The following is a 27,874-nucleotide window of genomic DNA, read 5'->3' on the forward strand; positions in this document are numbered from 1 at the left end:
ATTCCTTCAAAAAGAAAAAAATTTAAAATTCTCTTCTGTTTCACCACAGGAACCCTTCTCCGTAAGAGTGCTCACTCGTCTCTATGTTCACCCCTCTCTCCTCTCTCCATACCAGCACTCACTCCTCTCTCCATACCAGCGCTCACTCCTCTCTCTCGGTCTCTCCTCAGAGGTTCCAAGAACTCCTCTCTCCAGTACCAGCGCTCACTCATCTCTCTGCGGGTACTCTCTTTTCTCAGAGGTTCCGAGAACTCCGATCTCGACCCACAGTCTCATTCCCTTGCGATTTCTGTGACACCCTCTACCCCTCACATATATATTAATAAAGGAATAAAAATTCAAATATTAATTAAAAGTATTTTTAAAACATTTTTAAATACAAGCTTTTCAAATGGGTAAAAGGCTCACATTCACTTTCTTCTACATCATATTCAAACTTGTCCAAATAAATAATAAAGTCATCTCGACTCAAAGAAAGTCATATAAGTCTCATATAATTAATATAGAACCTATATCCTAATGTCACATCCTATCAGAGCGTGGTGTTCCCGTGTCCCCTAGCATGAAGTTCTTCATAGTCATCCACCTATTCATCTGCTTCCCCGAACACAAGTTCAAGATCATCACAGGATCCAAACACAACAACACACAGGGAGTGAGTTATCACATTCCTAGCTAATAGAGAAAGAAGACAATTAAATATATATATTATATAAATGAGATACCACTTGCTTAAACATAGCTCACGTAACTTCACCACTTCGTCATTCAAAATTCACTTTTCAATTATCAATCACATTACACAAGAATCCCACACTTCGATCAAGATATAATAACACATCAATTAGCAAGCATATGCAATAGTTATGCTAAGACTCAATTCTATATGCAATGTGGTACCATGTCAGTGAAAAACCACCCTGGGGCGCTTAGGAGTACATAACAAGACACACCACACAATGGGTTTGTCAGGTCACTCTCACTAAGTAAGATCATAGGGAGACCAGTCAGGGTCACGATGTTTTGCGAGAATGCTCCAACCATATGAGATCAGCATAGGCTTAAAGGAGCACTCAAACCCGGTGGCCCCCAAGGCCTACACTCTGAAGAGTCCGTCAGGTCCTCTCCCTCCTGATTCAGGTCCAACCCCTAAAATAATTTTTTTTACATGCAGACACTGCTCATGAATTATACAATATCCACGACCTTACACTCGTGTTTTAAACACGTTCAACACAATTGCGCTACGATTTAACACTGGTTCCTAAATAGGAAACCTACATTTTCTCTTTAACACTGCGCATCAACGCTTTTCTCAAGATAACGCTGGTCGGGTATTGTACAATTCATAGCTTACAACACAAGTAATTTCACATCAAGTGTTAACTACACACTTATCCACAACTAGAAGTCATTCACAATTTCACATCTCATAGTGTCACAATCCACCATCACATGTTTACACGTATCTCACAAATTAACACATGTTCAACTTTACACTTATACTCAATCTCAATAACAATATTATAATCTCAAAGCAACATGTTATTCTATAATTCATCACATGCTCACAATTTGAATTATCATTTCATATCCTCAATATAACAATTTATATAAAAGACTATCACAACATGAGGACTAAAACCCCTCAAATAATATTACACAATTATATCCAAATCATAGGTCCAAATATACAAATATCAAGAGCACAATTTATCAAGCAATTTTCATCAGGACATCAATATTTTATTTATAATCATAAAGGAAAAATTGCAATTTAACAAACATCCCAAAATAAAATCCCAATTTAATCCTCTAAGGATCCCTACACATGTTCTCACTAATTCCCAACTGTGAATAACTCATCCCTTACCTCTAAGCGGGCTCACGTGTCTTCAGCCAGCGATAGCCACATCTCTAGCAGTTCCCGGAAATTCTTTCAATTATTCATCCGATTGCTCCGATAGAATTCCCAAACGTAAGAGAGACGGAGAAGAGATTGAAACCTCCACTTGTACTGTCTTTCATACGATTCCTTTTTCTCCCTCCACGAATATTATCTCGCAAATCCCAACGGTGGAAGCGTGCGGAATTGAATTTCGAACAACATATCCAAATTTCACAATAATCCAACGGTTAACAAAACCGGGATCGTAGTTTTACCAAGACAGCTCTGGGTTTCTGCGGGAAAGAAAAAGGCTACAATGCGAAGGGTTTTTCTCTCAGTTCAGACATGATATCGAAATTCCCAACGGTGAGAATGCTCGGAATTGTGTTGTGAACATGATACTCAAATTTCACGACGATCCAACGGTGAACGGGTTTGAGATCGTCATTTTTCTGAGACTGGTTTGGTAGGCTGCGGGTAAAAGAAAGGGTTTTGAGAGGAGAAGGGGAAAAACGAAAATGAGGCCAAAAGGAGGCAGCTGACTTAACATAACTATTTATACCTAGGGTACTCAGCCTATTATTTGCTCTATATTTATTTATTTATTTATTACTAAAAAGCTTTTTAAATTTATTTACGAAAAATTGGGATGTTACAATTTCGACCCACACTCTCGCTGTGCCACGGTGTGTTCATTTTTTTCGTTAATTTGTGATTTATTTTTTATTTAGTTGTTTGATTTCATTGGTTTTGTACTGGGTACTCATTGTTTGATTTCGTTGCTATTATTTGATTTCGTTAATTTGTACTGTGGGTATTTTTGCAAATTTGTTAGGAACAGACCTTGCACTGTAGGTGCTTGTGTTTATTCTTCTATAAGAACTTTGGTTTCTTCACTTTGTGTTTATTCTTCACTGTGTTTATTCATCAAGCTTTGTAACCCACCCATGCCTCTGACTTTCGGACAGATGTAAGTAACAAAAGATGTTGATATTTGCATATCATCAATATCAATCATGGTAGTTATTTCTTGTTGCTGCAGCCTGCAGCACTGCCTTTTACCTTATTATGTTCTAAAATGCTTCCTTATAGATGAAACCATAAATAGAACATACTCAATTCTTTGATCCTGCAATCCTTTTGATTTAATAAGGAATCCTTTTGATTTAAAAATTTAACTATAAAACATCTTGATCCCATTGATTTGATTATTCAATTGATTTAATTATACATTTGATTAGTTGTACCAAATTAAAAAATTAAAAAATCTGCTTAAATGTCTTCGATTTCTTCATCACTGAAAGTCTAAGAAGGCCATGTATGATTTCTGTTATCTATGTCTTTCTATCATCTGATTCACATAGCTACTACTCTGAATGATTTGAAGTCACTGTTTCATTATATTTGCCAAACCTCAACATTCGTTAAGGCTAAAGTCAATGGTTTATGGGATACTATTCTTTGTCCTATTTGCATTCACTTTGAGTTTAGCTTTTCTACTCTCAAAGTGTCTATCAAAAAGTCAAACAAAAAATGTTCCAAAAGGGTCTCTGGGATACCCTATCATCAGAGAGACACTTAGTTTTCTCAAAGCACAGAGACAAGATAAGGGTTCTGTTTGGTTGGAAGAACGGATATCTAAGTATGGCCCTATCTTCAAAACCTCCTTAATGGGGTTCCCTACAGTCTTTGTAATTGGACAAGAAGGAAACAAGTTTGTCCTTGGTTCACCAGATGATTTGCTTTCTTCTAAGAAACCCCTTACCCTCACCCTGCGAAAGATACTTGGAAGGAGAATGCCTTTTTGTCTTGGATATACTTGTGATTTGCTATTGTTTCTTCTCTGTTGTAAGAAAAATTCTGCACTAACCATTTAAATAGATAAAATAATAATTTTAGTGAGTTAACGAAGTTGTGGCTATTAAATTGCAACATTTGAATTTGTGGAGGATGATTTAGACAATCATGTGGATATGAATATGATTATATCACCATGCATAACAGAATTTGAGTGTGTTGTAACAGAGTAGTGGTTGTCTTGGACCCTTTAATAACTTGAAACCCCCCACATGCATGCTTGTTACCTTGAACCTTTTCTCCTCTTCCTTCCCTTTTGTGTCAGCACTTGTTGCATAAATCAGCACCATCACAGGTCCTCCAACTACTTCATAGCATCTCATTGGATCTCTCAATTGGACAACCAACACGAGTGTCAATTTTTCTGGTTCCCCATCAGAACATGCAACACTTTTTAGCATAGCTGTGGTCTCTGATCCATTCCTCAGCCATGTCAGCTTGAATTTTCAATGTTTTGACTGTCATGGACTCAACCTTCTGCATGGCAAACGCCAGAAGCTTCTCTGTTGTGAGTGACTCCTCTTCAACATTCCAAAGTCATGTTGTTATTCTCTCTCTCCTTCCTGAACTCATGGCACTTCCCATGCTTTTCAAGTAAGAAAATATTCTAGCAGCACTGGAACTGGATCCTTCCTTGTTCCTACCTTGTATGATTGCATTAGCAATGCCTTCAAAAGCAGCATGTCCTGCAGTTTTGCCTATCATTTCATCTATGGGCATTAAGGGCAAAACCTTGGAGTTGAGTTCATCAAATTCAATGCCAGCCAATTTCTGAAACAACTTGAACCCTGTCAAGGATTGGCGTGATGCCAACACAAAAGGCCTTGACATCTGCATAGCTAGCTTTGGAGCTTCTTTTCTAGCCATAGCAACATCCAAAGGGTTCATGGATGCCAAGTAGCCTCCGTCCCTTGTTTGAATTACACAACCCAAGCCCTTTCCAAGGTCAGGAAGATACACTTTGGAATCTCCATCTTCAGAAGAAGCATCTTCGTTTCCTTCAACCTTTAGATGATAATCTTACATCCTTTAAACTTCTTTCTTCTTCTTCCTTTGTACTGGATTTTTTAATGTATACTAAACTTGTCAGCACTAGGATTTTTTAGAGTGAAATAAGTGTTACTCATTTTTATGCAGGCTTGTCTCTTATTACTTTGTGACATATGCCTATTTTGTGATATATTTCTATTATTAGTCAAATCCTGCCCAAGATCTCATTACTGTTATAGACTGTTTATGTTTTTGCTTAGTCAGGCGTTGTGTCTTGTGTGGACCACTTAGTGCATGTGCATGCCTTGTATTACCGTTCTGTTGTCTCCAACTTCCTGTATTACTTTATGCATTGAAGTGGCATTGGAATTCATGCCACCATATTTACAACGTCGATACAAACATGCCCTTTGCTAACTTGGGTGATCTTGTTTCGCTTTCTCCTTAGGGAGGTTGTTGAAGGCTTTTCTTTTCCAAGTTCTATTGTTGTTTAATTTATTTTTCTGGGCTGTTTACTGTTTAGCTCCTCTTTTGTGATAAAAAAAAAGACATGCCTATTAAACTTTATATATAAATTTAAATGATTTTTTTTCTTTTCAACTAATTATTTATTTAATGAGTTTATAAAAAAAATATTTATTTAATGAAGATTTTTGCTTTTGATATTAAATCTTTTTTAAAAATTCTAAAATTGAAGGATTTAACTACTTTTATTTTTAATTTTCTTATCATTAAAATATTTTTTTTGGCAATTAAATTAACGTTTTCACTTTATAATTGACTGCCTTTATTTAAAAATACTCACAAAATCTCATATTTGTAACTATTATAGAAGTAAACTCCCAAAAGAAAACTGGCAATCCTAAAAATACTATTTCAATCCTAAAAGAAAACTCCCCAGCATGGTATTGACTTACATATTGAACTCCCTCAACAAAAAAAAAAAAAAGAAGGCTGGCACATTGATCATAAACAATACACAAACTTACACTTTAATATTTATTTTTTTAATTAGGAGTGTTTATCACTTTAATGCGTTTCTTGTTACTTTTATTTAACTAAATTTTATTCCTTTAAATTGTTAATTTGATTAATGGAAAATAAGAGTGATATTTAAATAAAAATTACTGGAATAGGAGTGATGATTGACACGTAGTAAAGATCAACGTTCTTTATATACATATTATTCTTAGATGCGTTATTTTTAAAAAGTTATTAAATAAATGTTTTAACAATTAATATTTTCCCTGTTCATTTGCCTAAAGAGCATTCTAGGCTATAGTTTTCAATGAAGTGCATCTAATATTTTATTATCTTGTCGTCTTGTACTTGATTAATTATATATATAGTAAACATTGTGATTCTGGTATATATCTCTCTTTTGTTGCCGGTGCCCGATATGGGACATGGAAGCAAATTCATGTGGTTTGGCATAGGACGAATCATATACATATATAGTGGAAACTAGTTATACGCAAAATTTTAAAAATGAAGAAATTTAATTTTTTATCCAAACACAAAATTTTAGAAATGAAATAATTTAAATTGAAGCATTTGAAATTCTGTTAGAATTTTAAATTTCCTCATCCAAACACACTCTTAGAGTATGTTTGGATGGAGAAATCTAATAGGGTAATTTAATTTTTTAAAGGATTTTAATTATTTTTTAATTAAATAAGATGTTTGGATAAAAATTAAAAAAAAAAATTGACTATTTTGATCAGGGATTTTAGTTAACTTAAATATTAGCATTTCAAATTCTTTCATTTTATGAATGAATTTGAAATTCTTTTGTGTTGTACACACTTTCTCTGGCTCCTTCATTCTCTCACTATTCTCTCTCTTGCAACAGCTTCTCCCGAAAACCTCCGCACTTGTTCAGCTGCCGGCGGTGATTTCTGGTGACTGCATCGGAAAGGAAGAAGAAAAAGAAGGTGATTGTGTTAGGATTTCAATAGGTTCTCTCGCTCCTTCATTCTTGCAAAGTTTCTCACTCTTCTCTCTCTCTCTTGCAACAGTTTCTCCCTCTGCATTATTCCGAAAAAGGTGTCGGTCACAAGCAAGGTCAGTTCTCGCCTCCACCAATGCACTTTTCAAATAGATGGTTCATTTTTCATTATTCCTACGATTATTATTTATATCTCTATCTTTATTGTTCAATCTAAGCGTAATAAGGCGTAGATCTAGAAATCACGGTGTTCATTTATTTCTTGTCTATTTTCATATGCTATGTAGTTTGTGCTGGAATTTCTAATTCTTATTGTGCCTTGTTCGTGCACAGATTCTGTATTCCGTATGAATGATCTGTCTAAATGTTATTTACTAGTTGTTTATGTTAATATTCGGTTTGATTTTGCCAATTGCCTTCGTGACATAATTTGGTTTAAGTGTGGATGAGTTGCCTGAAGCCGTGCAAAAGCAATCCGCGCTTGAAACTTGAGTGCTCGTTGGTAATTCCATTGGATCATCAATTAAAAGTATTTATTCAGGTCTAGTTAAAGCTTAAGATTGAGTGCTTGTGGATTTAAGGATTTAGTGGATTTGGATGACTGCATCTATAATACCCACTTGTTAATGTAGAAATCTGAGGGAGATACCTATGTCTGAAACTTAGTAATTGAATTGAAGCTGAATCTTCCTGTTGTTTTTGTCTTGTTCTTCTTTAGAGTGAGAAAATCTTATCAATTTAAGAATTTAGTTGCTGTTAAAAAAGACATTGAGACATTTAAGATTGAACTTTTTTATGTTATTATATGTTTTCATTGTATTGAGGTTTTCTCTTGTTTTTGTGCGAAGTGTGTTCAATAAACAAATATTGATCACTAATTTATACATTGCTTCCTTGTCTGATAATATTGGTTAGCACTCATCCGATGATAATCTATTGTACCAGTTTATAATTAACGAGAAAGCCAGCTGAATTTAAATATTGAGGTGTCACAACACTAGTTTTAATTCTTCAAATAACAGAGGTTTTCACTGTAGTTAATCCTTTGTAGACTGTTGTCATAATGACTGCAATGTGATAGGAAATTAGTCACAAAGTGGGATAGGCCCTTCAAGATGTATTCTTGAAGGCCCAAACACATAAGGCCTGATGCTTTGTGTCTGTTTTGTGGAGGGGTAGTGGAAGTTAGTTAGAGGAGAGAGAAATTGAGGAGTGATTCTATTATATTGGAATTGGGGTTTGGGTTGTGGTGATATGATGGATTTGCAATAGAACTTGGAGCTCAAAGAACCTCTCTCTAGCTTGGTAGAGCATTTGCTCTCATTTCATTTGTGCTCTCACCCTTCTCTCTGTTTCCTTCTCTTATTTGCAGATCCCATTGATAATTAATACCTATCACAATGTCTTTCTCATATCTCTTTCTAAACATTGTTGTCTCCTGCCTCATCAACCTGTCTTAACTTTCTTCTATCATATTTATTTATTTATTTTCATGTATGCTCAAGCTTCTTGCCCTTTTCTTTTTGTAAAACGAGTTCCTCTCTATTCATATGAGAAAGTTTATTCTTTTCTCACTTCCTAAATTTTGAATTTCGGTGTTGTAAAAATAAAATCATTGATTTGCTTAGCTCAGTGTAGAAAAGGGAGGGACATAGAAGAAAGTAAGAAACTATTGATGCTGGAATCACTTGCTGCAATCTTTTCATAAGAATCTATACAACAACCAATTTGCATTTGTAGATCCTTTTATTCCAATAAGCAGACACTTTCCTTCCGGTTTCTAGGATTCTTGGATCCTTTGATTTCTAGAAGGTTAAAGGTTGATGGTGCGTGGCATACTTATGTTTGTAGTTATGACGCGTGTCCTTAATAAACTGTGTGTGGTTGATAATTGTAAATTTTGTTGGTGGCTGGTTCTAGGCCCTGAGATTCGGTGGAAGTGATCGAGTCTCGACAATTTGATGCCTGCAATCCCTGAATGGGTTTAGATTCAGGGGCCTCGAAATCAACATTTTTTTCGTTTGCTGTGAGAAAGGATTTAGGATTGTGCAGCCCCAGAGTACATTTTTTTTTCCTATATAGAAGAGAGGTTTGGGAGTGGGGACAATTACCAACTTAGAAAATAAAATGACTAAATAAAAGTCAAAATTTTTATCCAAGATGATTTTATGAGAAAAAATTAGGATTCGATTTTTGTAAAACATAGTATCTTTGTAGAAAAGGATGAAAACCTTTATAAATACAATTAAACCCTTAACTGAGATTAGTTTTATAATCCTACTATGGAGAAAAACTTTATAAACACAACTTGAACCCTGTCAAGGATTGGTATGATGCCAACACAAAAGGCCTTGACATCTGCATAGCTAGCTTTGGAGCTTCTTTTCTAGCCATAGCAACATCCAAAGGTTCATGGAAGCCAAGTAGCCTCCGTCCCTTGTTTGAATTACATCCAAAGGGTTCATGGAAGCCAAGTAGCCCAGTGGCAACATCCAAATCATAAGTACTTGGAACTTTGCTTTTAGAAATGGCCAGTTGACTTGGAACTTTGTTTTGTTTGATCAAAATTAAATATTTTTTTAAAATTCTTTAACCAATATCTTAAAAATACTTGTCAGCTTTTGCCTAAAAGATAAAGATGAAATCTTACTAATAATTTTTGTACATTTTAATAAAATATTTGTATGTTTAATTCCTTAACTAATATATGAAAGATTATGGTTAACATTTATGATAAGGTTTTGATTTGTGGTCAGAATATAAGATATAATAGAAGTGTGAGATAAGAATATGATATATTTTTTTTTTCTTGTGAGAGGAAGAACATGATAAAATAAGAGTGAGTTAAACTTTAATCTTTCTAGATATTTAATACACAAGATCAAAAAAATAGATAATAAAGATATAATATATTTTTTTACAAAAGATATAATTTCTTTTTGGTAACGAGATAATGGTGATATAATATATAAGTTATGTTTAAATGAAAAAAAAATTGATTGACGGCTAAGAAACAAAAGTCTCGCCAAGGAAGTTGCTCAAGGAGAATCTCATTTTGTTGTCTTGGAGAATTGTCCTACCTTGGGACTTGGGAGTGTTGTTCCTCAGACATAGTTTCTGTTTTTCATTTCCACACTATGAAATAACAACTTTTTGAACAATACAAATTAAATCATACACTTTTCACCGGAAAAATATTCACATTCAAATACAGTCAATAAAGTTGACTTACCTAATTGACATTTATTTTATAAAAAATAATATGGTTTGAGTTAAAATTCAAACATTTAGTAAATATGATGAAACATCTTATGAAATTAGAGGATTAAATCTAAATCATATATGAATAGTTAAAATTTAATGTCAAAAAATCACATGGCAAGTGATCATATAACATTAAATCTTATTTATCATATTTGATCATACGATTTAAATTTAATCATCTCATTATCATGCATTTTTATTATATGATATGTCCTCTACTAAATATTATATAACTTTATTATATACAATTAGACATTAGCATGCTAAACTTTATAAAAAGTTAAGTTTATTGAAAGATAAATTTATGTCATATTGAAAGGTCTTATTACAAAATAAGTATGTTTTAAATAAGTCATCATAAATGTCAAATTAAACCTAAAAATATATTTATGTCACATAATAAATCGGACTCAAACTTATAAAAATCTAACACACTTATTTTTACTTCTATCTTGATGTTAAATCACAAAATAAATTCTTAAATAAACTTTTAGGTCATATCATACTTTTTAGGCTTTATTAGGTCTTTAAAAAATATTTATTATGACAAATAAATAAGTCTGACTTAAATCATATATTTTTGACCAAGAACAAAATCAAGCCTAATAAAATATAATTTAACCTAGTCTATTTTTTCCTTTAGAGGGAGAATGATATAATACTACTTTTGATCTTGTATATAAGAAACATATACCTAAACCATCAAGACTAAAAGAAAGCAATTTTCCCCTAAAATAACTTATTAAATTAGTTATTTTTAATTGATACTAACAAATTCTTATTTTATTCCAAAAATGCCTTAAATTAGTAATTTTTAAGTATTGTTTAGATATAATGACAAGTACTTTTTCAATCAATGAGGAATGAATGATATCTTAGTAATAGACTTTGTAATAAATTAAGGATATAAAATACATTTAAAAATGATAATATGTTTCTTACCATTAAAGATAAAAAAGTAAGGATAATTAAAGATTCCACTAACACAATTCATTTGTGATTATATATCTCTTTTTTATCATATCATAAACTTTATGATACTTATATCTTTTTTCTCTTTCTAGGTATTGCATAGGAGTTTTGGATGTTCATTAAACTTTTGTCATTCTAATATTTTTTAGGATTTTTCTAACCTTTGCCACTTTACACACGATAAGCCTTCTTAATTATCCACTCTCCAACTAACTAATTACTGTGATATCTTAAGAAAAAGTGATTTTCTCTCTCTTATTTATTTTATGCAATCTTTCTTTTACTATCAGTAAAATAATAATTAATTAATTCATATTTATCTGTTGTTGTTTCACTCTGCCAAAATAGTCTTTATCAATTTGAAGAGTAAGATTCTCTTGTTGCAACAAAGTATAAGAACATCTTTAATGTAAAATCTTGAGCAAGAATTTTGTGCTCAAGATCTAGTCTTGCAGAAGTCTTGCAATAAAGGTGTTGTAGAGATTTCAAGGGTGGAGAATGAGTTTTTGTAGTAAAACCTTGAAGATCTCTACACAAACTTTCAAAAAAACAAAAAAAATACTTAAAAACAAACCAACAGACCAACAAACCAATAGACCAACCCACGGGAAGAAAAAAAATGAAAAAAGGAGAAAAAATGCAAGAACATAAGAGGAAGAACAAAAAAATACATTGAATTCAATAGAGGTCGTTGGAGGAAGAAGGGGGAGATGGAGGGGGAGGGGCCGAAGAAAGGAGAAGGGGGATGGGGAGGTCGTGGAGGAGGGAGGAAGAAGGGGAAGGGGAAGGGGCAGAAGAACAGGTTGGAGAGAGGGTGAGAGAAAAAATTGAGTAGGAGACATTAGGAAGTGGAGAAAGACACAAGAGAGAGAGAGTGAGACGATCAATGGGAAGTGAGATGTTGGGGAAAGAAAAAAATTTGATTTTTTATATTGTTTTCAATTTTTATTTATTTACAAATGAGGTCCATGTGAAACATAAAAAAATTGTTTAAGATCTCAAATGAGATCTATCATTAAAGAAAAAAAAAAAACATAACAAATCTTAAGAGATTATCAATCATGTATGACACCATGGGATCTATCAAAAAATGATTTAAGATTTCAATTTGAGATTTATCATTAAAGTTATTCTAAGATTGTTAATCAAGTTATTTTAAAACTAAGAGAGTCATTGATAAAAAATTTCTGATGTTATAAAAGAAATTGTTGTTTCATTATGCATTAATCATGATTGTATGGGCATATAAAATTTACACTAAGAGTAATTGTGACTTTTCCAAGTTATTTGACATGTGTCTATTGAATGTGTGAAAGAAAAATTAATAAATATATGAAAGAATGATAATTTTATAAAATTATTATTTTATCATCATTAATTTATTTATAAATTTTATTTTTCATTGTTAATATTATGATTATAAATAGAAAAAATAGTTAATGTGACGTTGAAAATTAAATTGGTTATTATTTTTTTTACATGACAGTTATTAAATGTATATTTTTTCTTATATAAAGGATACATCTCTAATTTCTAAAACAGTAATTTATTCTAAATAAAGTAATAAGAGAAGCCCTAGTGTAGCAGGTGGTTGCAACGCAACGCATCCCATAAACCCTTCCTATTGGCTATGCATTCCCATATCGAGAGAATCCTATGGAGCGAGGACCAAATTTCTCGCCGTGTCTCCGAGCTCGCCGCCGAAATCTCCGCCGACTTCGGCGGACAATCTCCGGCTCCCGTGGTCGTCGGCGTGGCCACCGGTGCATTCCTCTTCTTGGCTGACCTCGTTCGCAAAATAGATCTGTCCATCGCCGTTGATTTCGTCCGAGTTGAATCCTACGGTTTCGGAACCGTTTCCAATGGCGCACCCACCATTTCCTTCGATTTGAAGGTCGACGTCAACGCCCGTCACGTCATCGTGGTATATTCCCCCTTTTCCTCCTCCACTCAACACAACAATTGCAAAACTGTTTTTCAAACTGTTTTTCAAATATATATATATATATATATATATATATATATATATATATATATATATATATATATATATATTCTTATTTTCAAATCTTTTCAATTTCATATGTATGTACTATTAATAATTTCTTATTTACATTTTTTTTTTCTGTTATTAACATATTTTTTCCCCTCCCCTCTTTGTTAGCCCTATGTATTTATTTGTATAGTTATATATGCACTTTTTTAAAAATCATTAAGATTGGATTGATAATTAGGTTGAAGACATTGTAGATACTGGACATACCTTATCTAAAGTCATTGGGCACTTGAAATCAAAGGGAGTATCCTCTGTTTCTGTATGCACTTTCCTTGATAAACCTGCAAGGAGAAAAGTTCATTTTCAGTTGCTGGGTGAAGGGAAATACTACCGGGGATTTGAGGTATGATGCTCCCATTCTTCCCTTTTAATATGTTTTGGGGTTGTTGTATTTTTTTATGCATACCAAAACATGCCACATGACATGAAGGCTCTCCTAAAACATTCAGAATTAAGTTGCAACTTTCATCTCAACTTCTATTGAGACTTGGGGCGTGTTTGGATAAACATATCAGAAAACACTTATAGCAGAAGAAAATAAGGTGGTAAAATGAATCAAACTTCTTTCGTAAGTTATAATTAGCTTATACACCTCAAATTCTTTACAAGTTCTCTCGTTAACTTCTCTAAAAATTGAGGTGAATAACTTAGTTTTAACTTGTGAAAGAAGTTTGATTTATTTTACCTCCTAATTGTAAGTGTTTCTTAAGTTAATCCAATAGCTTCCTCTTTTTTCTTGCTTATTTACTTGAATGGAAATATGAAAGAAAAGTACTCTTCTTGGTCTCGTATCAATATCCAACTCCAATTAACTTTTAGCTGATAATTTTAGTTTTCGAATTTTCAGCTTTAGCTGAGTCTTTATTCCCTAGATAGTTTCTAGCATGAATCTGAATAGTTTGTAATGCAGCAACGTTGTCTATGTTATGGTACTGACATGAAGTGTTATGTACTAAGCAGTATGAGATAGGAGTGATATCTATTGATTCTGTTTACATATGTTTGGTATGCAGTGTCCAGACTATTTCGTTGTAGGTTATGGACTGGATTTCGCTGAACTCTATAGAAATTTGCCTTACATTGGTGTTTTGAAGCCTGAACTTTACAAGTGATCTTATATTTCCTAGTGAAACCTGTCACACGTGGAATCTTAAAGCATTAAACATGGTTCTACAAGTTTGTCTGCCACACATTCTTCCAAGAGTAGCATATAGAAACTAGAAGAAAATGAATAACAGGGCCTTGCTGTGTGCTTTCCATGGCTATCACGAAATAAATTGTTTCAGAGCTTTACAATTTCATTTACACTATTATCTTATTAAAGCAATGTGACAGCGTGTTACTTGTACTAATTATCAGACAAGGAAATGTTTGTCAATACAAGATCAAATCAACGGGCCTCGTTTTTTGAATTATTACTTATTTTGAGGTCGGTCACTAACGGGTGTCATCACTTTTGGGTTCTTATCTTATTTTTTAACTTGAAGTCATAAACTTTATTATTTCAGTTTATTTTATTTTTTTAATTTACGACTTAGAATCATAGGGCTTTTTTTATAACTTTAAAGTCATACTCTTTTTTATTTTTGTTTTTATGACTTTAAAGATGTAAACTTTTCTTTTTTTATTTTTATTTTAAGCCATTTATTTTATTAGAAGTCGTATGTTACATTATGACTTCTAGTTTATTTTGTTTTTTTTTTCAAAATAATTTCAATAATTTTTTTATTTAATTAATTAATAAAAATAAATGTTTTAATTTAGTTATACGTTAACTTATTTTTTTACTTGTTGTTAGTTTGATTTAATGTTCTATGTTATATATTTTTTTAATATTATTTTATTTAATATATTTTATATGTTTCTCTAATATTGTTTTATTTAATAAATTTTCTATATTCAAAATTATATATATACTTTTTAGTAATGTTAAGGAATTTGATTTTTTTTAAATGAAAAAAATAATATAAAATACTTAAATTACTTATATTTAAAAAATGGTTGTTGTTGAGGAAGATGTCATTATTATTATGTTTCTCTTTAATTTTTTATTGTTTATTTTATGTTAATGTATTATATTGTTTTTATTTTAAAAATTATTTTTATTATTAAATTATTATTTGTTGTTAATAATAAAAAAATTATACCATAAAATAACATATAACATATTAGATAAAATCATATAAAAATATATACAAAATGTTAAATAAAACTAATAACAAATAAAAAATAATATAACATATAATTAAAATAAATAAAGTCATAAGAAAAAAGTTTATCACTTTAGAGCTGTAAAAACAAAAAAAAAAAATTACAACTTTAAAGTCGAACAAATAAAAAGAAAAAAAAAACAACTTTAAAGTTATAAATTAAGAAAAAATAAAACTAAACTTAGGCAGTAGGATTACAATTAAATAAGCAGTGAGTGACCCAATAATATTCTGTTATACAAATTAATGCAGTGCCCAAAAATTCTGAAACATACAGTAGCCTTGTTTTAATCAGATATCGTAGAAGCACAAGAAGATGGAATATCCACAAATGTGGATTTTAACTCTTTGGTGAAACCAAACTTTCATGGTAAATATGCATGTCGAACCCAAGTTTGCGCCTAATCCTAGGATAAACCAACCAACCGTCATTGGAATTATACAGAAGTAAATTGGTACGCGTTCTCAGGAGAACAACCCCATTTTCTGAAATGCGCAAGGTCTCAAACAAGGGATATAAATATTGTGTTCTGAAGATACTAATGTGAGGGGTCATCAACAATTTAGTCCAAGAATCTCGAACTCCATACTCCTTCATCATCAACACACTCCAATGAGCTTTCTTCGAATCTAAGAAACAAACAAAAAGACAGTCACGCGAGACACCTAGAATGGGATGACAAATCTTTTCACTGTCCTCGACGCATTTAGGAAGAAACACTTCACCAAATGTCTCCGTCACCATATCAAGGGAAAGAATCACCCATTGATGATCATCACTTGTACCTTTCTCAATTATCCAATTTAGAGTGCCACTCACAAATTTCCCTTGCATCCTGATGGGTTCACGCGGTAAATTCTGATTCTGAATCAAAGTAGAGGAATCCGAACCAAAGGAATATATTTTGGTCTGGGTTTCAAAATAATCTACCACACCTGCTAGCAACTTGTACCTGTGATTCACATGATCATAGCCAAGACCATGGAAAGTGATATCAACAGGGTAAAAGCCGATCGACAATCTTTTGGATTTCAATCCGGTGCAAGGGTTCCACAATCTCAATCTGCAATAACCATGTTTAAAACGAGACAAACAAAGTAAGCCATTGCAAGAACCTACAATGCAGTACTTGTGACTCATCCTCCAGCTATGAGGTTTAGCAGGATTTGATGGGTTTTGGAGCAGCGATTGCACCGAGAATGATAGGATATCACGGTGATGGCGGGCGACTATTCGTTGATGAGTCATGTTTGGATCGGCGGTTGAAATGCAAAGGTGGTCCTTTGCGAATTGGGGATCAGATATTAGGGTTTTCCATGACTTGCAGACGCACTTGAACAGAATAAGGGATCTCACCGGAACCCTAAGGAGGATCTCCCATATCAGATCGTATGGTAAGACCGCCAACGAATGGCACGAAGGGTATTCATCGCCGGTTGGAGAAACAAGTTTGGGAATCTTGGCGGTGGTTTCAGGCATCGTTTGAGTAGAAACGCTGTGGCAGTGAGTGTTCTTGCTCATCATCACCTCACTCTTCACCTCAAAAGATTTTGGATGATCCAGAGTGTTTGGATTCAGATTTATAAAATTTAAAAGATTAGATAAAAATATAATGATTTATTAGTTTTATAATCAAGATTTGTAATTTAAATTTCAATCAATTTATATCGTAACAATATATAAGATTAGAAAAGATTTCATGATAGAGGGAGCAATACTCATACGTGCTTTCAGCTGGTGAAGACGATTAAAGAAAAGTAATCGTGTAAGTCATATATCTAATGGAAAAAAGATAACAAATACCAAAAAGAAAAATAACAAAATATTTTTTTTTACAGAATAACAAACTAAATGATTAGGTTTAGATAAAAAAAAGAGTAAAATAATACATTTTTTTAAATTTTGTAAGAGCTAATTGATTATAACTTTGGGTGAGTTTTTTAAAATTTATTTAAAAAATGCTTATTTTAATAAAATAAATAGTTTTATCCGTTACTTTCAAAAAACAAAATTTATCTACTTAATAAAAAAAGATTTTTTTTCAAAACAATTTATTTTAAAGTTTCTTTAAAAATTTAAACAAACTCACGTTTTATCTCTAAAATATCTTCTTTTTTACTTAGTGAAATCTCACGCAAAATCCATCCTAAAAAATCGTAGAGGAGTTAAAAAATTTAATAGAAAAAATTATAAACAACATAATTTTACTTTTTTAATATTTTTTTTCTTTTTAATTCCTTAATCACTAGTTATCATTTTTAAAGAAAAAAAAACTTGAAAGTTCTCTAATTAGTGTTTAACTTAGCATAAAGGTAAACACAAACCCGATTATTACGATGATTCAATTTTAATCTTCTAAAAAATCAGGGGATCCTTAATCTAATGCTCTATCATAATCGAATTAATGTTGCTACGTATGTGACTTGAAGTTCTTCGACCTTGAGGTTTAAGAGCCACTCTGTCTCTCCCTCTCGCCGCTCCGCTGCAAACTACAACACTAACAGAATGAATCGCCGCGAAAAGCTTTCCCTCTTGAACGCGTTCTTCAGAACCCGACGCCCTTTTCACCAATCCCCAATTGTTGCTCCCTTCACTCCACCGACCCACGTCGCGTCCACCTCAAAGTTCCACTCTTTTCCCACAATCCCTCACACCCACTTCGCGATTCGGCAATATCCGAGAAGTTTCGCTGGTGGGTCTGGCGCGTTGGACCACACCAAGGAGGTGGACACCATCAACCTCAAGTTTGCAGAGGCGAGGGAAGAGATAGAGATGGCGTTGGAGTCCAAAGATACCGTTTATTTCGACGAGGAAGCCGAGTGTGCACGCGCCGCCGTCAACGAGGTTTTGGGCATGTTCGAGGGATTGTTGGCTAAGTTGCCAGAGAGGGAAAGAGGGGCTCTGCAGAGGTCTATGGGTCTCAAGATTGAACAATTGAAAGCTGAACTTGCACAATTGAATGAGTAAGAGCTTGATTGTGCGGCTGATAGAATTGCTTTAGGGTGTTTTATTGGCTATAGTTTTGAATAAATGCATTGAAAGCCAAGCCAACTCTAAGTCACTTATATGTGAGCTCTGACTAGTGACTACTACTATGGTTCTTTTTATTTAAAGGGATGTTGATGCTGTTATTCTTTTGGTATTCTCGTTACAGGGTTTGCATTTGTTGTATTGGTTTTCAATTAAAGGGATGTTGTTATACCAATTCTTAGATTTGCTGATAGTGTGACGAGGACAGGGGAAACTAGTTGATTGAGGTGCTTATTAGGAAACTGAAAGTAACAAATTGACAATCAATAAACTTATTTTAATAATTACAACTCTAATTGTTGTTTACATTTCTCTCGTCCACTGTGAGATAGTTCTACTTATTTTAGCTGTGGGATGAAAAATTGAATACTCTGCTTACATGTCAACATTTGATATTTTGTTGTCCTATATATCTAAATGTAGATTACTGAACATATTTAGAAAACAACACATCTCTTTACGTACTAATAGATAGCCAAACATTTTTCGAGCCGCATGTAGTTGTTTAGTTTGTTGCTACTTAACTGATGTAATGTGATGATTACCATGTTATCCAGGCACTGAGAGTGAACAAATAGTTTTATATGCAGAAATTGTTAGTTTGGTACTATCCTTATACGCATATCTCTAGAACTTTAGTAAGGTTTAATCTCACAATATTATGATAAAGAAAGAAAAGTGCGACTAACATAAGATCTTAATCTCCCTTGAGTTGTCACCCCTAAAGCAATAAAGTGAATAAACTACAGCTGCTGACTACAGATAGGCCTCATGGCCAAAGGAATTCCTGTATCTCAGATATATTACTTTTATACTATATCTCTGTTATAAGCACAAGCGTGTTGTATCCTCCTTGACATATTGAACAGATAATAATTAGCATAAAGCAAGAATACTCTTTCGGATGTTGTTTCTATGGTTAGTATATTAGAGGAATGCTTGTAGCTGAAAATGAAAATATAAGAATGAATATTGTTCTACTGGAGAAAATCAAGATGAACTTTTTGTATTTATCGCAGCTCCATTGACACATAATAAAGGTAAGAAAAACATGAAATGTAATCCCTTGTGTTATGTTCAAGTAAGAATCCATTTTCTTAAATCTGTATTATTGTAGTTAATTTAGAGGCACATGAAGGAACACGTGTTAAAGAATTGAGACACGGTATTCTGCATAATTAGGAGATGCCTACTTGATGATAAATTTATCATTAGCAGATTAAAAAAATACCCTTACAAGAAAATTAACAGATAGTCTCACACATATGAACGGAAGCTTTTCGGAAGGAAGTTGATTAATATTCAACAATCACGGACCAAATTCACAACCATATCATCGATAAAAAAAAAAAAAGTAAGGTTATTCATGATATATCCATTTATTAAAACTTCAAATTTTGAAGTTGTAAATGGTTTCGTAAGGATAATATAAGAAACACAAATGTAAAGTAAAAGTTTTTTAAAAGGCAAAGGATAGCGAGTACAAGGGATACTCAACCCAAAAACATTCTTACAGAACAATCCAAAGAAACCAGCAGACACACCATTTGAAATAACAGTGTTGTAGCATAAGAAAACAGAGAAGAAGAAGAAACATCTAAAACAACATCTTTTTCAATGTTGACAAAATTTGCTATCCTACAAACTGTCGGAGGTCCTTGGAGGGGATGAATGCAATAAAAGAAGGGGGATTCGGAGAGCAAACTGATGAACATGACTATTCTGCCTTTTGACGAACATTGTCTGACAAATCAAAGCGCCGTATAGAAGGAAATGTAGTGTCTGCTAAGACATGGAAGAAGGAGAGGGAAGCATGACTTTGTTTCCTTTTGTCTCCCAACAGACTGCTATCTTGGCCCCCACACCTAAACCTCTCCATAAGGCTCATGCATCTGTAAGCCTCAGAGTCCACTTTATATATTTTAGTAACGTCATTCTTTAAATGTCTTCTAGCAATATTAATTGAAAAAATAATAAACAAGATTTTATTACAATTTATGATAAAAAAGAAGAAGAAGAAGAAAGTGTTAGTGTTCCAGAGTGAGGCACGATCCTAGAAGTATGACTCTCCAAAACCAATGGTTGATTCACTTGATTGGCAACTGTCCATGTGGGTTGGTAATTGCCTTGAACCTGTTGTAAATGGCCCTCATCTATAAATATCAAGACTTCTCTTACAATGAGATATCTTCTTGTTTCATATAATGTTACTTTGCTAAAATCACTTCTAATTTGAGCCTTGAAGTCTTTATAATTATCATTTGCTCTTCCACTAAGTTCAGCCACCAGTGGAGTAGTAGTAATTTTTATATAAAGTTTCTGATCTTAGTATTCTCTAAATTTAATTTAAATAAAAATAGTTATATTTTAAAATTGAGTATTAATTGAATGAAATTCAACTTAGTGTGATGGCATTATGTATGTAAACTTTAAAAAAAAAAAAAAAAAGCAATCTTTGCATGATGAAAACATTAATTTACTCTGCAGAAAAGCATGCGTTTTGTCTACGGCCACTATTATTGTTCAATAATAAACTTCCGGGCCATAGAGGTTCTGTATTTTTCCTGTCAGGTCAGCCTCACACACCTTTCGGCTCTCTCTAGTCTCTTGTACCCTTTTGTTGATGTGAAACCTAATGTCGCCAAAGAAATTATTTACGTAGAATCAGAATGAGATCTAAAATATTTTTTAAATAAAATAAATAGGAGTGGAGCCAGATGGATTCAGTTACGGAAGCAAAACTCTCCAAATGCTTATTTTCTTTACCTAAAAGAACATGAGATAGTGGTTAAATAAGTGTGCCAGGATTATTATAAATTCTTTGACATTATTTTTTATTCTCATGGTTAAAAAAAACAAAAATATGAGACGGTGGTTAATGGAAACTAAGCTACACACCACTTTAATCAATAAGAAGTTTTTCTGAGTAAAACCTTGTTGTAATTTTTAAGATGGTAAGCGTTAACTTTATAAATTTTCTACTTTAATTCTTAATTTTTGTAAAAAAAAAATCCATTTTAGTTATTCTTTACTTAAAGTGAATATTACAAAATAAAAAGTTAGCATGATGATTTTATAAAGATTATGGTGGAAAGATATTTTAGTTAGTTTTTAATTTTTTGTATTGACTTAAAAGTTTATTTGACTATTGAGTAAGCAAGTTTTTTTTAATTGCTTCGTAGTGTTTTTTAAAACGCTACTTGAAGTAGCATTTTTTTAAAATATTAGTTAATAGTTTCTAACTTTTTATATTTTCTTTCACTTTTATCCTTGATATATTTATTCATTTTTCTTGTTATCTTTTTTAAATAAAAATCATTATCTTATTTTTTTTATTATGTTGTACTTTTCGATTACCTTAACAACTAGTTTTATCGAACACTTCTAATTTAATAAATTAATTTTTCAACAATCAGATGTCAACTATCAGCTAACTTTTTAACTTTCAGCTAGTTTTTTAATTAGTTGTGATGAATATAACCAAAGTGAACAACAAGAATAAGGATGCTTACAATTTTTATTTTTTTTACTTAAACTTTATCTTTGGTCATAATTTATTAAAATTTTAAAAAAAATTACTTTAAATTTCTACCTTAAAATCAATTTATTCAAAAGGTCCTTTCTCAGTTTTTCCTAATCATTATCAGCAGAATTTCAGGCAGAAAAACTGGTACCATGCAACTAGAATATATGACAAATTTTCGGTACATGTGAAGTCCATTAAGGCAAACTATTTAGGATTGAGCAAATCTTATAATAACATGGATTAGCAACTTGAAAAGATGGCATGAAAAAGCATAGTTACTCAATAGTAGATGGTGGCGAAACACAAATATTACTATCACAATCTCATAATGCAGATAACTGACAATATCTGTATTTCTAAAACTGTACAACAATAGCCGTTTGAATGAAACATCAGTTCCTCTCTAGCTCCTACTCTCATCTCATGTTTCCACATTAGCAGCATCCTTGTTTTCATCTTGGAAAAGATGAAAATCAATCACTAATCATTAGAATTTGGAAGTAAAAGAAATAATGAAAAAAGAAAGAAGAGTGGAGGAATCAGCTTTGATTTGAGGACTGTTTTATTAGAGGTTGAGAGGTCTTGCCCATCTCCTCAGGCTGGCTCTTGACCTCCATTAGTAGTGCAACCACTTCCTTCATCGTTGGGCGCTCTGCCGGGGAAGAGTTCACACAAAACATAGCAATGCCAAGTGTTTGAAGCATCTCTTGCACCATTTGATCTGGCAGACCTTGGAGCTTTGTGTCTAGTATTGATACAGCTGGTTCAAAGCTTCCCATCTTCCTCTTCACCCACTCCACTATGTGTTGACCATCTCCAACATGGGATTCAACAGCACTACGCCCGCTTAGTATCTCTAGCAAAACCACCCCATAACTATAGACATCACTCTTCTCTGTTATGTTCATGGAGTAGCCATATTCTGCATTGGTGCAATAAAACATGGTTAGAATTTAAACCAATTGCAATGAATAACAAAATATGGATCTCCAAGTATTCCTTTGGATGTCACTAAACTAAAACAACAAATTTAAGGGCAATGATTTTGTAAACTATGTAAAGGATGTAAGAATTTAAATAAGGTTAAGAAAAAGGTAATGAAAGCCATGTGGACTTGCCTGGGGCAATGTAACCATAGGAACCAGCAACTCTGGACATTGCATGATGATAATTTGGTGAATGCATTAGCTTTGCAAGACCGAAATCGGCCAGATATGCCTCAAATTTGGAGTCTAGGAGTATGTTATTGCATTTCACATCTCTATGGAGAATTGCAGGGACACAATCATGGTGAAGGTAAGCTAGACCTTGAGCTGATCCAACAGCAATCTTGTATCTTGTTTCCCAGTCTAGGTTCCTGTTCCCTTGTAACAGCTGTCGCAGATTACCGTTTGGGATGTAGTTATAGAGAAGAAGATTAATACTCCTGTTAGAACAATAACCTATGAACCTCACAATGTTCCTGTGCCGAATGTATCCAAGAATCTGAATCTCTGCAGCAAAAGAATCCACTGCTTCGTCTGCTTTGCTTGCTTTCCATAGCTTCTTCACTGCTATCAACTCCCCATTTGGCATCTCAGCCTTGTACACAACACCTGAGCAACCCTTTCCAATGACATTTTCATCCCTCAAGCAATCCAAGATATTATCAATGCTGAAGTTTATTTTCTGAAATGGGATGAAAGTCCAAGGATAAGAGAAATCCTCAGCACCTGATGTGGAAGTCGATGCCCCCAGTGTTTTTTCAACCCTGTATCCGTGATTACGAGTTACTAGAATCCAGGATGAAATGAGAATTATAGTAACCGAGGCTAGAATGACTGTGACCAAAGCTATGGTTTTTGCGGATTTCAAACCATTTTTTCGAATCATGCTTGAAGAACATGTAGTCCCATCCACGGACTGACAAAGCTGGGGGTTCTGAAGATATGAATTAGAAGATAAAGTTCTGAAGAATGGAGTTACTGGGATAGGACCTGAGAAGTTGTTGTAGGAGATATTGAGAGAAGTGAGACTCGTGAGAGACCCCAGAACCTTGATTTCTCCATAAAGCATATTATGAGAAAGATCAAGTGATTGTAACTGTGTCAAAGCAGACACTGAATCTGGGATTTCTCCCGTAAATGCGTTCGAGCTCAAGTCCAAACTGATGGTTAAGCTTGTAACATGACCAATCTCAGGAGGTATGCCACCAGAAAGGCTGTTGTAACTCAAATCAAGAAGAGTTAACTTCTGCAAATTTCTAATGGATTTTGGGATTGATCCTGTCAGCAAGTTGTTATTGAGGATGAGCTTGTTCAAATAGCTGAAGTTTCCAAAGCTCCAAGGAATTTTACCTGTCAAACTGTTTCTACTGAGATCAAGCTGCTCCAAATTTTCAAGCTCACCAACCACAGATGGAATTTCCCCAGTGAGGTAGTTGTTGTGCACATCTAACAGCTCAAGAACCGTGATATTGGCAATCTCCACTGGTATGCTTCCAGAGAAACGATTCATGTACAAGTCAAGGAACACCAGATTCTGCAATTGGCCTATCTCTTTCGGAATCTGCCCCGAAAGCTGGTTTTCTCCAACCCTCAGCCTCACTAAAGACTGGCAATTTGCAACACTTGATGGCAACCTTCCTGTCAATGAATTTCCCAGAAGCAGAAGCTTACTCAGCTTCTTCAAGCTGAAAATCTCTTCTGGTATAAAACCTGTCAGCTTGTTCCTTGAAAGGTCAAGTGCATATAGTTCTGTGCAGTTTCCAAAAGAGGATGGTATGGTTCCAGACACTAAATTACCCCACAAGAAAAAACTCTGCAGAACCTTCAATTTGCCTAACTCCCATGGAATGGTACCTGATAACTGATTCTTGTCAAGCTGAACAGTGGAGAGGCTGGTGCAGTTGCCCAACTGCCATGGTATTTTACCTGTGAGTGAATTGTCTGATAGATGAAGCTGTTCCAGAACCACCAGCTTCCCAAAGTCCCCAGGTATTTCACCAGAGAGATCATTAGAAGAGACATCAAATATAACAAGCGATGAACAGTTGGAAACCTCTGCTGGGATTGGACCAGTTAAGGCATTTCCCCAAAGTAACAAGCTAGTAAGCTTTTGCAACTTGCTCAACTGAGGAGGGATAGAACCGGTGAGCTTGTTCATGTATAGGTACAGATTTCTCAGCTCCAAACACGACCCGAGTTCCGGTGGTATTGAACCAGAAATTTCAGTATCATAAAGTGCAAGAGTTTGTAGGTTTATCAAGTTACCAAATGTAGAGGGAATGGCACCAGAAAGTCCAGTGGCAGCTGCACCAAAAGTGGTAAGGTTGGTGAGTAGGCCTAACTGTGAGGGGATTTCTCCATTGAGATATGGGTTGCCCCCTATCCGAAACTGCTGCAGAGATGTCAAAGAGCCTAACTGTGATGGGATTGAACCGTTGAGAAGATTGTCTTGGAGGCAAAGAACTTCAAGTGAAGTTAGATTGGAAAGGTGTTGAGGAATGCTTCCTGTCAATCTGTTAGAGTTCAAGTAAAGGAATTGAAGAGAAGAGAGCCTTCCAAGTTCAGCAGGTATGGAACCAGTGAGAGAGTTTGAGGATAGATCAAGAAGCTGAAGATGAGAGAGTTGACCAAAAGAGGGTGGAATGGAGCCAGAGACATTGGTGGAAGAGAGATTGAGAAGTTGAAGCATTGATAAAGAGGAGAGCTGAGGAGGTAAAGAGGAGAGGTTGAGAAAAGTGTCTGGAATAGAGAGGGAGATGACTCTACCTTGTGGGGAGCAAGTGATGCCTTTCCATGAACAAGGTGTTGAGCTTGAAGGGTTCCATGAGGAGAGAACGGAAGGTGATGATGATTTTGCAGCAGGCAGAAGAGAAAGAAGGGCTTGTCCATCAGGGGAGAGACAAGTGACTCCTATCTTTGTTGTCAGGGTGAGGCAGAAGAATAGCAAGGAAAATAACAAAGTGGTAACACTACTATGGGGAACAATGTTTTCCATTAGGACTGAAAATATGGCTTGGTTTTGGAGATTAAGAACTTGGTCTAATGGTGTGTTGATGATTATAGGGTCACTATGTGTCTATGTCAATCTTTCTTTCAGCTATTGAAGATGGTGGTGATTGGTGAAGAAAGTCCACTCTAGGAGACCAAGTGCATGTGAAGGAGTGTCTCTATTGCTTAAGTTTCACACTAACGTTTTCAATACTAGCATGTGAAACAAAAGAGACTGTATCACGTATCTTTAAGAAGGAAGATCACAAGCTGAGATGAAGAATGAAGAGTGCAACTTATGTCTCTCTTACCAAAAAGTAGCTCTACTCTCTCTGCCACCAAATGGTAGAAAACCAAATCCAAGCTTCTGATGATGCTTACTATGCTGCTGCTGTTCCAGTACTTTTGGTGTTATGCTAATGGTGGCATAGCAATCTAAGTTCTGGCACTTGTGGTGCATGCACCATTGTTGGTTTCCATGATTCGCGTGACTGCTTACAGGTAATAATAACAAAGGAGTTTACTTCAACGGTGTTAGTAGTGCGGTGACTGAGCTTTTTTTAGTTCAATGCACTTTGAAAACCTCCCCTCCCAGTATCTTTTTTACATTTTAAATAGTTAGTCTAGTTTTTAGTATTTCATTGCTTTGGCAGTATTCGTTGTTGTGTACATGTACCAAATTAACCTCCATTATTTAGTATAGGGAATTAATGAATTGGGACAATGTTGACAGTTTACAAAAATCAAATTGTTCCTCCTATAACTCACTGACACTCTCCCTTACCCTTTCATTATCTTACTATTTAGGGAGAAGTGGGGCTTCCATGTTTGTTCTTGTACCTGCTGTAGTGACTGACTTATCAAACAGACCAAAATTCTCACGCCATATTGATGAATTCTGCAAGCCACATAACCTGTAAATGATACTACTAATTTAATTGATAAAACTGCATGCCAAATATCTTTAAGTTTAATTTTGATATACCATCAAATTGTCAATAAGTTACATATCAATAACTTAAAAAAAATTATCTAACCAAAGGTATTTGAGGTTTTTTAGGCATAGGACCTAAACATTTTTTCAGTACTCACAGGAGGGCAATTAAAAAAATTATAGAGTGAAAATAAAGTGATGTATATTGATGAGTAAAAATGTGTGACTTGTGAGGCTTGTGACTATGTGAGAGCAACGTTGGTGTGAATATCAATCCTCACAAATATATGCCTAAAAAGACAAAGTTTCCTTTTGTAGACCTGCATGAATTTATCAAGGTCCTATGAAATGCAAAACAGTAGTACTTGCATCAATGTGGCAAAATTAGGTATTTGTGGATAAGTTCCCTCTATCTCAATCCTGGTGGTAAGGGCTCCAATTGGGACAACGCAAGAGATTCAGAGCTGTGTGTTTTTGTGCAAATGTGTCCATGGAGTTGGCATGGCACACACAGTAAGATTTCCTTCTTGGGAACAGAAAGAGCACTTTGATGATAATATAAGGAGTGAGGTAGCCTGGGAGATTGTGAAAGGTTAAAAGGGTAGAGTAAGCAAAATAATTTCAATGTCTTTTTCTTGCATAAACTAAGCATCATTAAACGTGGCCTTGGTTTTAAGCAAGTAGTAGTAGTTGTTATTTTAAAAGGACATTGTGTGTAAGGTAGCGTAGTAATAGAGGAATTCCTACGTGGGAGGGGCTAAATTGGTAGTGTAAAATTTGTAATTAAGATTTACGTTGTTTGTTTATACTTTTTAACTGTGTGAGTGATTACTGTTTTGAAGATTGAATTAAGAAAGGTTAGAGTGATCTGGTTACCGAGGAGGAGGAGGTGGGTTTGTTTTGGGAGTGGAGCAAAAGAAAATTGTGTCACATGACTGAGAAGGTTTTGGAATAAATTAGGGCACAGGTAACGATTAGGGTTTTTATTAAGCTTTAGGTTTTGACTGTTCTTACATTTCAGCTGCACGAGGCTTATTTCTCATAAATGTCACAAAATTTTAGAATTGGGAACCTTTTGGAATTGGTAACTATGATATTCTTAGACAACTAACACGGTTGAGTACAGTGGAAGTGCTAATTTTGGGCAATATGGTAAATTAAGATTTTAATTTTTATTGGAAAAATGTTCTGATCAACTGTATGTACAAAATGAATGACTAGTTG

At 33.9% G+C, this 27,874-nt stretch overlaps 4 protein-coding genes across 5 annotated transcripts; 2 read left to right on the top strand and 2 right to left on the bottom strand.

Annotated features, from left to right (window-relative positions):
• The first annotated feature begins 118 nt into the window (after positions 1 to 118).
• On the top strand, positions 119 to 14,387 carry LOC100797406 (hypoxanthine-guanine phosphoribosyltransferase). 2 transcript variants are annotated; one of them, XM_003536353.4, is made up of 7 exons: positions 119 to 285; positions 2,546 to 2,574; positions 6,588 to 6,669; positions 6,754 to 6,799; positions 12,504 to 12,843; positions 13,154 to 13,318; positions 13,989 to 14,387. In XM_003536353.4, the coding sequence occupies exons 5-7, from the start codon at positions 12,550 to 12,552 to the stop codon at positions 14,085 to 14,087; spliced, it is 558 nt and encodes a 185-aa protein (XP_003536401.3). In that variant the 5' UTR covers positions 119 to 285; positions 2,546 to 2,574; positions 6,588 to 6,669; positions 6,754 to 6,799; positions 12,504 to 12,549; the 3' UTR covers positions 14,088 to 14,387. The 2 variants fall into 2 exon arrangements, with proteins under 2 accessions (XP_003536401.3, XP_014618817.2); XM_014763331.2 differs by having other exon boundaries at positions 12,507 to 12,843.
• Positions 14,388 to 15,525: 1,138 nt separating this feature from the next.
• Positions 15,526 to 16,665, bottom strand: LOC102670462 (F-box/kelch-repeat protein At3g23880). Its single transcript, XM_006589414.4, has one exon. It carries the CDS (start codon positions 16,663 to 16,665, stop codon positions 15,526 to 15,528), a length of 1,140 nt encoding a protein of 379 aa, XP_006589477.3.
• An 861-nt stretch (positions 16,666 to 17,526) lies between these two features.
• On the top strand, positions 17,527 to 18,391 carry LOC100797945 (uncharacterized). The gene has a single exon (XM_003536354.5). It carries the CDS (start codon positions 17,692 to 17,694, stop codon positions 18,151 to 18,153), a length of 462 nt encoding a protein of 153 aa, XP_003536402.1. The 5' UTR covers positions 17,527 to 17,691; the 3' UTR covers positions 18,154 to 18,391.
• A 3,648-nt stretch (positions 18,392 to 22,039) lies between these two features.
• LOC100819611 (LRR receptor-like serine/threonine-protein kinase RGI5) lies at positions 22,040 to 26,406 on the bottom strand. The gene is made up of 2 exons (XM_003535510.5): positions 22,861 to 26,406; positions 22,040 to 22,664 (listed from the first exon to the last, which is right to left on the bottom strand). The coding sequence occupies exons 1-2, from the start codon at positions 25,721 to 25,723 to the stop codon at positions 22,282 to 22,284; spliced, it is 3,246 nt and encodes a 1,081-aa protein (XP_003535558.1). The 5' UTR covers positions 25,724 to 26,406; the 3' UTR covers positions 22,040 to 22,281.
• Positions 26,407 to 27,874: the final 1,468 nt, after the last annotated feature.

The sequence above is a fragment of the Glycine max genome, chromosome 10 (genome assembly GCF_000004515.6).
Source record: "Glycine max cultivar Williams 82 chromosome 10, Glycine_max_v4.0, whole genome shotgun sequence".
Taxonomy (NCBI): Eukaryota; Viridiplantae; Streptophyta; class Magnoliopsida; order Fabales; family Fabaceae; genus Glycine; species Glycine max.

Coding starts and splice junctions, on each gene's coding strand:
- LOC100797406 (XM_003536353.4), top strand. CDS start 12,550: ATGCATTCCCATATCGAGAGAATCCTATGGAGCGAGGACCAAATTTCT. Junction 12,844..13,153: donor ACGCCCGTCACGTCATCGTG/GTATATTCCCCC, acceptor ATTGATAATTAG/GTTGAAGACATTGTAGATAC. Junction 13,319..13,988: donor AATACTACCGGGGATTTGAG/GTATGATGCTCC, acceptor TTTGGTATGCAG/TGTCCAGACTATTTCGTTGT.
- LOC102670462 (XM_006589414.4), bottom strand. CDS start 16,665: ATGCCTGAAACCACCGCCAAGATTCCCAAACTTGTTTCTCCAACCGGC.
- LOC100797945 (XM_003536354.5), top strand. CDS start 17,692: ATGAATCGCCGCGAAAAGCTTTCCCTCTTGAACGCGTTCTTCAGAACC.
- LOC100819611 (XM_003535510.5), bottom strand. CDS start 25,723: ATGGAAAACATTGTTCCCCATAGTAGTGTTACCACTTTGTTATTTTCC. Junction 22,665..22,860: donor CTATGGTTACATTGCCCCAG/GCAAGTCCACAT, acceptor GCACCAATGCAG/AATATGGCTACTCCATGAAC.